The 13824-nt window shown below is 42.9% G+C and overlaps 1 protein-coding gene across 1 annotated transcript in view; it reads right to left on the minus strand.

Moving 5' to 3' along the window:
- Nucleotides 1-3219: 3219 nt before the first annotated feature.
- The window catches only part of UNC5C (unc-5 netrin receptor C), a 132947-nt gene continuing 122342 nt past the window's right edge, over nt 3220-13824 (minus strand). Inside the window, exons 14-17 of the mRNA XM_031553273.1 lie at nt 12064-12213; nt 11609-11773; nt 9167-9345; nt 3220-8958 (exon numbers count right to left, since the gene is read on the minus strand). Of these exons, the coding sequence (XP_031409133.1) occupies nt 8793-8958; nt 9167-9345; nt 11609-11773; nt 12064-12213 (660 nt within the window). The 3' untranslated portion in view covers nt 3220-8792. The remainder of the gene's footprint in view (nt 8959-9166; nt 9346-11608; nt 11774-12063; nt 12214-13824) is intronic.

The following is a 13824-nucleotide window of genomic DNA, read 5'->3' on the forward strand; positions in this document are numbered from 1 at the left end:
AAAAAAAAGCATCACCCCTTTCACAACCTAGTGAAGAGAGAAATAGTAATTATAAGTGTTATCATTAATAGAGCAGTCACTTGCGTTTTGTGGCTGATTATGAAAATTCATAGAAACTTGGCATTTGAATAATTTTATGTGAGTCTCCTCCCTCCTTCCATCCATTTTTCCCTAGTGTATTTACTAATTATGTCTACTATTTTTAATAGAATGAAGGTGCAGAATGTAATTGTGCACAGGCTTGGTTTCCCAGCCCAGTGGTTCAGCAAAACAAAATACAAGTTGCAGCTTCCATGTACTGCATCAGCTGAAACACAGCAAAGCTTTGTGCTTAGAGACATCGGACTGCATGTAACTACATTCAGATTGAAATTTTTATGCATATTTATGTCCTGAGCCCTCTTCTCACTCTGCACTACCACGTTTCAGCATTCATCATTCAGCTCAGTATGTATGAGCATGTAATTACCTTGCTGGTTATTTTCTGACAGTCTGTAAAGAGCATTTTTCTGTTGAGCTGCACTCAGCCCATGCCTCCATGCCTGTACCTCGTCCTGTGGTGGCACAGCTGGCTCTGTTCACGTGATGTGATCACTGCTGTTTGTACTTCCCTACCAGCTCTGCCTAGAGGTTGCCATGTTTTTCATATTCAGCTTTTTGGGGGTAGTACCAGGCTCCATTCTGTCTTTTTTCCCTCTGTGCTAGTTTCCTGTCTATTGTTTAGCCTTGGACCTTGTTACTTGTATCTTCTGCAGTCCAGATGATGCTGGGACTTTCCTGCTTCCATACATGCTTGGCAGTCATGCTACTGCCTCCTGCTGAAAGTGAAACTCTGCTTCCTTGTGCCTCTTGCTACAAGGGAAGGAGCGTTGAAGTTCCACCGATAAATGCAGAAACACCTGGAGCAGAGCTCTCAGGAGTCTCAGGAATAATCCTTAGAGATGGGGTATTTTACGGAAAAGTGCCTGAGGAAAAGGAGAATACTGCTTGGACAATGAAAAGACTGTGGGCTACAGCAGCCCCAGCCTGCAGGCATGCCAAACATACACAGGAATCTCATGTTCAGCAGCACATGGATTGGACAAGATGGCAATAGCGGGATGAACAGAAAGGAGCTTGTCTTCTGTAAAAGCCAGATATGCAAGGGGAAAACTGAATGAGAAATCTAACAGACACGGCAATGACTGGTATCTGGGTGTCTTTCTTTCACAGAAATAAGTCCTGCAGCTTGGTTTTCTTTAGCTGCAGGACCACCAAGTATTCAAAATTAGCAGACAAAAAAATTATTCTTTGTGTCCCTTGAGATAGAGATCTCCATTTGTCTCGTAGCTCCAATATATGTCATATATAAACTCTCTCTAACAGAATAGATAATCGTAAGTTGGAACAAAAAAGACAGGAGATGGTGGGCAGAGGTTGCCTGCATCCCATTTTTAACAGAGAATCCAGAGAAGAAGAAGAGCCACTGCCCACTGGAGGCCTCATAGTGATACTCTTCCATTGCAAACCATGTGTATGGGAACTGCTGAGTCACGGCCTGAACTACTGATGGAGCATCTGGGGAAGGGACCCAGTCAGCTGTGGGAGCACAGGTGAAGACAATTCACCTGTGTAACTGGAAGGCATGGAGCCAGGCTGCACCTCTCTTAGACCTCATTTAAGGGCTGACTGCCACTGGGGAAGGATCTCTGGTTGGTGATTCCTCATTGGTAAAGCTTTCCCCGGCAATCTTCTGATATGAGTGAGTAATCATCTTTCCTTCTTTTATAGTACTTTTCTATCATGCTGGTTCTTCTGTCATCAGACGTTTGTTGTAATACCTTTCCCATTGTATTGATCTGTCCAGTTGCTACACCATGGCACATCCCAGTGGTGTCCCACACGGGCAAGGCAGCCTGAGCAGCTGGCACCCAGCCACCATTGTAGCTCCCATCAGGAATGGCAATAGGAGGAAAATAAAATCAAGATATAATAGGGAAATCAAAAGCTTGCTGTAATCCAAGCACAGGACAGGCTAATTATTGTAAAGTTGTGCCCTTTTCCAGCTGCCTCCAGGATCCAGCAGCTTACTGCCACAGAAGCTTGCTGCCAGTTTCTCAGCTTTTGGGCTGTTTTGGGTTGTGTTCTGCTTTTTTTCGCACAGACCATGGCAAGCAGGGCAGGCTCCTCAGTCCCAGATGACCTCTAACATGCAGCTGGCAGCTTCATGGGGACCATTCCTCACCAGCACCCCATGGACTGGCAGCCCCAAATGGTCAACTCAGCCATAAACTTGATGATATGTTTTCCTACCTGTTGCTTTTTGCCATCTTTGACTGGTGGTAATGAAATGCTGCCCTAGAAGAATTATCCAAAGTGATTCTTCCCCAGGTCTCTGGCTGTTATCTGTGGGGAGATGGGCTTGAGGTGAGAGCTGGTGTACTGAACAACATATTGCAAGAAAAGCTGCATTATAAGGAGATTTTACGCACAGAAGAATTTCTTTTGAGTAGTTTGTTGATGTTTTAATTAAACTAAATTAAAGGCCCCTTATTCCCTCCAAGCTACCAGGAACTACACAATTGAACACAAGGTAGTAGTGTATTTTTTTTTTTTTTCCAGTTGCTTATAAATATAATTTATTACCTGTTTAAAAATTCTTTCTTACACTTTGTACATGTCAGGCTGACAGAATAAATGCAGGCATTTACAAACAGAGGAAAGGAAAAAAAGGGAGGGGGGTAAGAGGCACACTTAGAACTAGTAAACCACACCTCCACTGTACAGCAATACAAATAATGCAATGGCTAGCACTTCTCCGGTAGTAAGTCTTTAGAAAAGGAGTTGCATAGAAGATACAGCAATAGGGAAATCAAAACCAAAATACTTCTCCGTGTCTGAACAGCAAAGAAAACAAATCCCACAAACCCTGGCAGAGCTGCAAAGGTGAGAATTGTGAACAGGAGGAAGAAACATAGTACATCTCCTCGGCCTGGATCACACGGACCCAGAAGAAATGGGCCCTCCTTGGACACTTCATGAAGGTACAAAAGTAAGTAAAGTACTTTGCACATTATAAAGGTACAGCCTTTACATTTTCTCTCTCTTCAATATTAACAAACAGAGTATATGTTATCAAACAAGTTGACCACACAGATATGCCAAAATAGTAATGCCATGACTTCTTAACTGTGTTATGCACCCTCCTTTGACATATAGTATTGGCTCATTCTTCGGGGAGCTTTTATGCAAAGCAGGCCTGTACGATCAATGGGAGAAAACTGTTTTGCTTTTCATTCTTTGTAATTTTGTTTACTTTCCAAGCTGATTTTTGCTTTTATTCTTGTTTAAGTTCTTAAATTTATGGCAAACTGTAGCAAGAGCCAGCTGGCAGCAACCAAAGAGGCTGTGCAAGCTTGTCTCATCTATGGGCTATTGTCCCACCAGCTGCAAGCCGACAGCTGGAGACCAGCATGCAAGACTGTGAGGGGCACCTCACTGCTGTAGGATGTCCCTGAGAGATCATAGGTGACATTCCGCTTCTTCAGGCCATCTAGAAGCTATGTGCCTGCCGCGTCTACAGGATGCTCTTGGAGAAAAGACCAGACCCAGGGTGTGGTACACACAGCTATTATTTCTTTGATTACAGTCAAGGAGACTCAAGCACTATTAAATACACTTAACCAGCATCACAGAAAATGTGGGATACCTATTCAGTGATAGAGGTTAGTGGGAACTCTGAGTTATCTATGCTTTTTTATACAGTCAGAGCTTATTGAAGGACTTTCATATAAAGGGATTTTCAAAATTCAGGGAACATGGGCCAAGCTTAAATAAAGCACAGGTAGGTAAAGAAATGGAATGATTCTCTTTCAAGCAAGGAGCTTGACCTACTAAACTTGAGAGCTAACTTCTGTGGCTTTGATTCAAGACCAACTCTACTTCTGTGTCAGTTTTTAAACAACTGTTTTCTCTTGCAGTACTGCCTATCATCTGACCTTGCAGTGATAATATAGCACTGAATTTTGACCTTCAGCTTCCCAAGCAAAAGTTGGTCTTAAGAGGATGCCTGTGACTAACTTGAGCTAAAAGCTTCCCACGCTAGATATCCTTTATTTTCACTTCTCTATGTATGTATGTACATACACACACTTTGCATTACTGTGGAAATCCCACCTCAAAGAACGTCAGAGATGCATCCTTCAGCATTTGAAAGTCTGCAGTGTAGCTCAGTTTATGAACTCAAGATTTCACACACAAGCTAGGAGTGAATTGTGGTGGTGATCCCATAGGCAATATCTCATTGGAGCCCTTGTGGGAGAAGGGCCAAAGATTTGGTTTTCATTCACAATTCACTCATACCTTTGTACTGACTAAGGGAGCCACCCTGCAAACAGTAATTCTGGGGCCAGACAAAGAGCCCAAGCAATAGCTGAAAAGACTTCTGAACACTCGGGAAGATAGTTTACAAAGTGCCCTTGGCACAGGAGCAAAAACTCAACAGTATCATCTTGTTTAAAATTAATCTCTGGGCTGCAGTACCTACTTGGCTAGAGCACACAAGAGTCTAAAGGTCCCCCTACTCCTTCCCCATACCACCCCACCCCCAAAACAAGAAGAAAAGAAGAACACAAAAGAAACAATTTCAGGTAGCGATACAAGACATTAGGACTGTCCACAGTGATGGGCTTACAACACGTAAATAGATTTATTCTACATATAAGCAACAAAAATAGCAAAAAAACCCAAGCAACAGACATGTTTTGCTCTGTGTACATCCCAGACTCCAACATGTCTCAAGAGTGTCTGCATTTCTGTCAATGAATGAAAAAAGAGCCTCAGTATCCCAGAGAAGCAAATCTTGACTCAAAACTTGTCTCACAACTTTCAGGATTCAGTACAACAGCTTTCAAGTCTTGTACTGTTCAGCGTGATGCAAAGATCAGCTATTAATAGATTTAAAAATGAAAAAACAAAAACAAAACAAAAAAAAAGAAACCCCAAACAACTTTTACTCCGTACACTAACAGCCACCTTTACAAGAACATAACACAAGAAGAACTGAAGAAAATTGGGTAAAAAGGACTGTCTCCAGCAGCCTTTCTAACTCAGAAGTCAAAGATTTTCCTTGAAATCAGTAGGAATTATATATATATTTATATAATATATATATTATTAATATCACTAGCAATCAGCATGTACTTAACAAAGAGATGGTATGAAGGGCAGCAAAACTGATACAGCATGTGGTAGACAACTGAAAGGATAAGCATTTTAAAAAGTAGCAATAACTGGAGGATAAGAAGCCTGCAGCCGTTTCCAAAAACAAATGCGCTCACCTGACATAAAATGTTAGAATCATAGAATTGCTGATGTTGGAAAAGACCTTAAAGATCATTGAGTCCAACCACAACCTAACTAAAGTACTCTAACCCTAACAACCCTCTGCTAGATCATGTCCCTGAGCAAATGTAGCAGCGATGTTACAGTGATCTCTAAGCATTTGCTCGATCTGCCAAACTCAGCCCAAATGATGGGACAGCCTTTTCCCAGACAGTGTTTCTCCAGTTAACGGAGCAGTGTGGCCTTCCTCTCAGGGCTCTGCCCCACGAGATGGCAGTGTGCCCACACCGCACGGCCTCCCACACAACATGACATCGTTGTCAGCCAGCTGGACTTGCTGCCCACCCTCCTCCTGTGGGGGGATGCCACGGGGTCTACTCCCCTGCTGCACAGCGTCACCAGGCTCTGCCTACGAGACTGGGAGAAATTAAAAAAAAAGAGAAAGAAAGAAAATAGCTTTAGTTGGAGTGGGAGCTCATGTGAGCAGTGGTGGCGATGAGGTGTGGATCCATGAAACAAACAAAAGGCAGCTCACAGATTCCCTGCAAAGGCAGATGGAGAACTGGACAGAGAAACTGTCCCGTTTGTGACCGCAGCAAGTTTTTACCAGTCTGGATGGAAGAAGACCAGCTCCATCTCCTGGTGATGGTGATGCCATTGCCCTGTCAGGCAGTGATATTCTTCACTACCATTCATTGTGGATCCTCCTACCTCTCAGTAAATCCTCTTTACAGCAAAACAGCATTAGGATAATGCCCAAAATTCAGAATCTTTTAAGAATATTACTCATCTATTTTTCTTGAAGTGGATATTGAAAGAGTAGGTCAAATAGCTCACACAGAAAGAAGTCTTGAAGTGAACCAGTTAACTCTGAGGCGCTTCCTCACAAGGCCCAGTGACAAGGGTGCATGCATTTCACACCTATCAAGAGCTCATAGCTGGGAGTACAAGTGAGCCTAGATGTGAGCAAACAAAGACAGGTAAAAGAGGAAGGAACTGAAAGAAAGTCCAGGTCATGCACCTGTCCTGGGAAAGGAGTTCCACAGGAAGAATGCATGGGAAGGGTGAAGAAGCGCACATTAGATACAGCTACTTACATCTGAAGATGGAACAGGAGGGAGGAAAGCTAAGACCTACAGCTTTAAGGTGGATAAAAAAATGTAGGAAAAGGCAGAGCTGTAAGCCCTGGTCAAAGCCTCGTGAGGTCGAAAGCAAGATTCCCATTAGCACTGCAATGCACAGCGTAAGAAACAAGATGGTTGGTTGTGAAAAAGATGCCCTCAGCATCTCCCTGTTCTGGTAAGAACACAGATTTACACAGGCAAAATGTGTAACTTTGAACTCATGATGAAAGTTAAAATTTATGTCCTCAAGTCCCTGGATTTGACTGGAAGTCTGATTTGCATACTGCTGGCTAACGACTGAGAAAATGAGTGCTTTGTGATCACTGCTCAGTGTGTAAAGAAAGTATCACTGGTGTCAGAGAGCTGAGAAATTAAAAAAAAAAACATGTCCCAAGCCCATGGAAAGGTTAAATGGGAGAAAGCTCACATGAAATTTTCCTTTAATTTTTACCAATGACATTTTCAAAGTTACCTTTAAAGGCACACTTTTGAAAGCCTTGGGTAAAGCACACAAAAACAAAACAAAACAAAACTAAACAAAAAGAACTCAAGTCTGAGGAAGAACACTAAGTGGGAATATATGCATGGATGGAGGTGGCTGTTGGCGCACAATAGCAATAACCAGGGCCTGGTTTAAACCTGGAGCTGATGGGATAGAAATGAAAGAATTCCTTGCAGACAAACAGGACTGTAAATTAAACCATTGCAATCTTGTGTGCTGTGGTGTATTGAAAGGTCAGTCTTTTACAGAGCAGAAAATGAAATAGGTTTGCAGTGACAACTGATAAAAATAATAGTAAGGTCCTCTTGCCAAGTTCCCATTCCACCAGCTTGCAGCAGCCAAGAGGGGTGTAGCAGAGGACCAAATGCATCCAACAGGCTAGCAGGGACCTGCAACACACTGCCCAGGCAAAAAGCTGCAAGGCATGGGTTGACCATTTCACCACTCGACCCTTGTCATGGCTTCTGGCTCAGGAGGAGAGTAAGAGATGTGCTGAGTGAGCCTCATGCAGTTGGCACACAAATCAGGTAGGCAGCATCAGTGCCTCCACATGCTTGCACTTGTTCTTCTGAACCAGTGGGCTCTGTGTATTTGGCCTGGGAGACTGTAAGGGGGTTGGCCAAGCTATTGCAGGCACCTAGGAACCAGATTACTTCTTGGAGTACTAGCAGACCAAGCAGATGCCAAACATCCCCACTAGGTTCAGATCACTGTCTTCAGTGAAGCATTACCAGTTTTTTTTATACCCTTTTTGCATCAAGCATTATGCACAGCAAGGCTAACATGAAATGACCACCCCTTCTCTGCTAGCAGAGGACTCTGGAGGGATGACTGGAGAAGGGAAGGACAGACAGCATATAGAGGAAAGCTTCTTAGAAGACTTTCAGGAAGGGGACAGTAAGTTCAATAAAAATGGGAACAACTTATCCTGTTGCTGGCAAAACTACAAATAAAGTAATAATGATAATAATAATAATTATTATAATCCTTGCACTAGATACTAATAAGTAAATAATTATCATAGCAAATTCTCTTTTCAGGCTTTTGTTTGTTTGTTTGTTTTTTTCCCCCTAACCACTCTGAATTGGAAATTGACTCCTACCCTATAGTTCCACTGTCTTACAGCCATTTTCCACCAAGGCTCAGTGGGGGCTCCCTTCCGGGAAAGATGGGAATGGTATATGTGTTCCTGCTTAGCACCCAGAGTACCTGCTTTCCAGATACATGCCTCTTAAACACTGATTTTTTTTTTTTTTTTTTTTTTTTTTTACTAGGTAGGTCTAGGAAACAGAATAATGACAGGAGGATCATTGTGAGACAATCAATATTCAGAATTGTAGCCAAAATCTGAATTCACCAGAAAACAATAATCTGAAATAGCCACAACCAACTGTCCACAGCCTTGTCTAGAATGGCTTTGAACAAAAAATATAAAGAGCCATGGACAGTCTCCTTATCCCTGTCCAGAATTTGATGTAAACAACATCCATAGAAACTGGGATTGTTAAGAAAGTTTATCCATATATCTGGATAGCAATAAAAAGCGTTTCCTAGGAAACTGTAAAATCCTGTACCAAGCAGTGTACAGCCAAGCCAAGAGGAACATTAGGTTGATTTATATTTTCAAGGTACAACTTTGCATGATTTCTTTTAGATCCTGTGATAATGTACAAGGAGAGCACATGTGAAGGTCAGGGCTGTATATTTTTCTGTTTGTTTGCTTGCTTTCTTCTCTGAAATGTCTCTTGTGTAACTCATTGGTCTGGGTTTTCATTTCAAACACTTGCAATAACGGGGCATTACCGCTCCCTGTGTCTGTCCTTCCTGTTCATGCCAAGGCTGCATCAGTAATTTCCTTCTGCTGCTAAAGAAACGACGGTTTCGTGTCGTCCCATTTCTTCCAGCACTGCTGCCAGCATGCTCAGGTTGCCATCAGGGAAATTCTGGGCTTCCCAGAGATCCAGGATAACCCCGGTGGGACTTGATTTTGTAGCAAAATAATTTAGGTACCTGCAAAGACAAAATGAAATTTGTTTCTTTGAGCTGCATGAATTCATACCTTTAGACCATTCCCATCACCAGTCAAGGTGCTCATCTACTATGTGATTAATCTGAGCAGTCTGAAGGTACACCTTCTGTCACTCATCTCAGCAAGCTCCTTTGCACCTACCTCCAAGGAAGTTTTGCATTCCCAACACGTTTGCATTACCCTTCTCACCTGTCCAGTTTCAGCTTGTGGGCCAACATTCTCCAGTCATGGCCCCGGGTCTGGGGTGCATCCAGGCTGCTGCAGAGCTTCTGCCTTATTGGGAGTGGGATGCTGAAAGCATTGGGCCCAACTATCGTTGTGATGCTGCCTGCTGAGTCCATGATGGGATAATCAATGCCAGTGGGTTCCTGATGTTGAAAAGAAGGCAAAAGACAAAATAAAATACAGTAGTTTTGTTGCTGAATGCACAAGCGATCACAGAAGTGTATCCTCTAAGAGTCAGTACTTTTACTTGCATACATTAGAAGAGCAGCTGCCCTCTGTCAATCAAGCATTTATGTTAGCTGGAAAAGAGCCAGCTCTAGGTAGACATCAGACTCTTCGTTGTCTTATTTTTGAGGATGAAGATTACTATGGCCAGACTACATTGTGCCCAGCTTAATTAATCACTCTCTTTAAATAAATATCAAGCACTTTGTCACACTTCAGAGCAAATCACTACTGCCAGGGCAGTACTTAGCTCTCCTAGTTTGGGTGAAATAATAATCTCTCAGAAGTCAGTGAGAGATGGTTAATTATTTGGGGCAGAAGCCCAGAAAAAGAGGAGGAGTGATTTGTTCTCATTCCACATCTCCTGTTTGAATTTTCAATTGCTCTCATTTGCAGTGTGACCAGCCTGAGGTGCTGCTGACAGAAGTGAGGAGAGCAATTTTGTCCCTACCTCTGCTGGAGAGAAGCAAAATATTCATCCTTAAATGTCAATTTATTTGCTCCTCCTTGAACTGTCCAGTTGTTTCATGTCAAACTGACTGCTGAGAAAGCCTCATAAAACCATCTTAAAAATCAGGCAATGTCCTGCATTGCAAACTGGTTGCGCCAAGCCCACTGCTCTAGGCCACAAGCTGTTGTCTTTGTCCTCCTTCTCATCCAGCAGTATGGGCTGCAGAAGGACTCATATGCTACTGCTGTCACATCCAGGCTCACTGCTGCTGAAGGATCCAGCACTTTATTCCAGCCCTTAGCATCCCAAACTCTTTCTAGCCTTCATTTGGGTTGGAGACGTCACTCAGTGTCAACAACAAGGAGCAATTTTGCAGTGGGCAGCCTTGATAACTGTAGTATTATTCACTCCTTCTATTCATTCCTGATGGATGGGATCACTGCACAAGACATGAATATTATCCCATTCCCCCTGAATCTATTACCAGGCCCTATTACACAGAAGCAGCTGAAGATGATTATAGTCTGTATTTGCATTTCATTAAAGTTACTCTCAGTTCTTTCTCTTCTCTGTTAGGTTAAATTGGAGATTACCTCAATGCAGCACTTATTACAGTAATTGTTTATGATACTTGTTTCACCATCTGTCTTTAATGCTGTATAGTCCCCAGCTGAAAATGGAGCTTTACACCCAATAACCAAGCAAATGTCATGGGTAATGATGCACACCATCATGGCCTTACTGTACCAACAACTTTTATCTGTAACCTCCCCGCCTTTCCCCAAACCAGCAGCCACTGATGTCTGGGTGCCACAGAACTATGCAGTAAAAAAATGCCTCCTCTGCTGCCTCACCTGGCAACTCCAAAGAGATTTGGAGATGAAACTGAAAATAGATTAGAAGAGTAAATAATAAATAAATGCAATAAAAGATGAGAATGTGTTCGAGATTTGCCGTGGGAGGTGGATTAATTTCCTAAATGCATTTTGTCTAGTAGAGCTTTGTAAAGAGAAAGGAGCAGCCCTTGAGCAGGGTAACAGCTCATTTACTCTGCTTTTCTGACATATGAAGCTTATAATGCAGTTCTACTCTGTTCCTCTCTGCTGGCCTAGCAGCATCTAAGGGATGAAAGTGAACCACAAAATGAAGACAACACCTGAGATCTAGCAGGCACAAAAGCCACCAACACAAACACTGATGTCAACATTGCTTCACATCTGAGTGTGTCACTCACCGTCAGCTAAAATTTTTCAGCTATGGCAAAGATGCCCCAAAACTTATGATCATTTTTCTACAGGAAAATGTCAGTCAGCAAAAGAAAAACTGTCAAAAATAATAACTGTTATTTGCAGCAGTAGCAAAGTCTGGGGGTACAAGTCTGTTGCAACTAGACCATCTGGTATTCTCTATCCAGGAGCCAGAACCATGTGGTGCTTCATCATATGTGTTAGGCTGTGTTAGGCAAAGAGCTCCTCCATGGAGAAAAATGAATAAACAAGGACACCATTACTGCCCTCCTCCCTCCTTGAAGCGGGGTACTCCATTCTAGATGACAGAGTAGAGAGAGAAAAACTAAGGGAAAATGCAAAAAGAGATATAAAGCAATAACTTAATCTCTCTCTTCTGATGATCTCAACAATCAGGAGGAAAATAAGAAGCACAAAAGAGACAGTGATGGGAAAGGCTATAACTCTTCAGTCCTTCTGTGTTCCCACACCAATGCCTCTTACCTCTGATACTGAGCAGTTTAGCTGGAAGATCTGCCCTTCTCCTTCGACTTGCCGTACACAGAGTTTGCAGACGAGCTCCAGGGTATTGAGGCTGAATCGTTCCAGCGTGAAGGTGCAGTGCAGGTTCCTCTGGCACCCACTCCAGATGTGGTAAAAAGAAATCTCCTGCAGCAGGAAAGAAAAAAAAAAAGGAAGAGTATAAATATCAGTTATTTTCCACAGTCTCCTTTCAGTTGAGGACTGGCTCAACATCAACATGGCCCTACGGAGTGGAACACTTTGAGGAACCAGGGCACTGATGCTATATGACTGGAAACTGAGCTCCATGCAACTGCTACTGCAGATAGTCCAGGGAAAAAAAAGTGTCCACAGTTCTACAGCTTGGCAACTGGTTTTCTTCAAACAGTGTGTCACTGTATTTCTTTAAGTAGAATCCAATGTTTTGTGATGCTCACCTGGTATTTAGCCAGCAGTTTGCTCTTCCAGAGTGAGTGGGCAATGTCATGAATGGATAAGCGGAGATTGTGGGTACTTCCCTTAAAATGCAAAGTTTTGGGTTCCTCCAACAGCTGCCCACCCATTTGCCGCTCAAGCTGGAGGACCTCCTGCAGTACAGAGAACAGAAGAGGAAAGAAGTCAGGCCGCATCAGGACAAGCACCAAGACATCAGCACTGGTCTGCTGGTTCTTCCAGACTGACTGATTTAGATGCTGTAACTACTTTAGAACATGCACACAGGTGCTGCATGAAGTTACGTTTCCCTATGAATAAGGCTAGTGGATCTACAGATACTCCTCTTGCCCCCATCACACTGTAGAACCAGGAGGGATACAAGACTCCCTAATTCACATGGGAGATGCACCATTACCTGATTCATCCTAGGAGCAGCAATACTAACTACATGCAACTATACTGAATGAAAGATGTTACATACTGTTTAAGTACTGAAATATATTCACCCTTTCCACAGCTCAGCAAACTGGACATCTAATGTACCTTTACTATTTTGTGTCAGAAAACTCTTATTTGTGTAGGTACTGCTGGTATGGGACATGTGGATGTGGCTGTCCTGCAGCTGACAACTTCCTGGCAAACTGATCCATGACAGAGTCGGGTACAAGTGCTTAATGAGACTAACCATTGAGTGGGACGGAATTAAAATGTAAGTAAGACTATGACTGATTTTGTATGCACAAATACCTAGATTCAGGGCTACTGAAATACTGAGTAATTAAAAGCTAGTAAATCAAGAGTGTGGTCATTTTCTGCAGCTAAAAATAAAGATATGCCTCTAACAAATGAGATCACAGTGGACCACTGACTACAGAGAAACATTCAAATTGTAATTCACATGGAAGAAGTCAGTACAAAGGCTGCATGAGCTTCATTAGAAACAAATACAGCCAAAAGCAGTCATATTTAATTACAAGAGCAGGCCAAACAAGCAGTCTCATGCAGCCAAAGCCAATCACATACACAGTGAACACACACCAGGAGCACATGGGCACATGAAATTGGGCTGCTAGCCCAGGCTAACTAAAAGTCTCCTATTTGCTAAGGGTTAAACCAGCCAATCTTGATCAAGTTCAGCATCTAGTTAGCACAAAAGAAAAGCCCACACTCCCAGTGAGCCCAGCTCCTGAGAGATCCCAAAGCAAAAATGTTTTCTTATCAGCTATTACAGAAGAAGAATCAGGAAACCTTTTAGATTAAGGTTATTCCAATGAGTCAGTTCCAGTGCTCCCTAATTACCTCGTCAAGAAGTCTAAAGAGCAATCGATAGTAATTATCTGATTACTATAGATCTTCATTACATCCAAATTACCGCCCTGGAACAACCAGAAGATTGGCAGCACTGTGTGTGCTAATTGCAGGCTCTCGCTCCCCACCTGTGGTCAGTCCAGGGCTGCACTACTGCAGGGGCAAAGATCTCAGCACTGCAAATTTGTGTCTGAGATTGATATCCCACCATTAGCAGCCACCTCTATTCACTGTAGCTCTGCCAAGTGTAAGACACCAAGCAGCCCACACCTCTCCAATTTGGCTCAGCTAATTAATTCAGGGCCACCACCATCCTTTCCATCACCACTCTCCTCCCTTGTGAGCCAGGACTTGTGCCCTACTCCCTTCCCAAGAGAGGGAACTGCATAAGACATCTACTTCTGATGAGAGAACCTGCTTTGGCAGGGGGGTTGGACTCGATGATCTCTGGAGGT

Source organism: Meleagris gallopavo, chromosome 4, assembly GCF_000146605.3.
Source record: "Meleagris gallopavo isolate NT-WF06-2002-E0010 breed Aviagen turkey brand Nicholas breeding stock chromosome 4, Turkey_5.1, whole genome shotgun sequence".
In the NCBI taxonomy this organism is placed as follows: domain Eukaryota; kingdom Metazoa; phylum Chordata; class Aves; order Galliformes; family Phasianidae; genus Meleagris; species Meleagris gallopavo.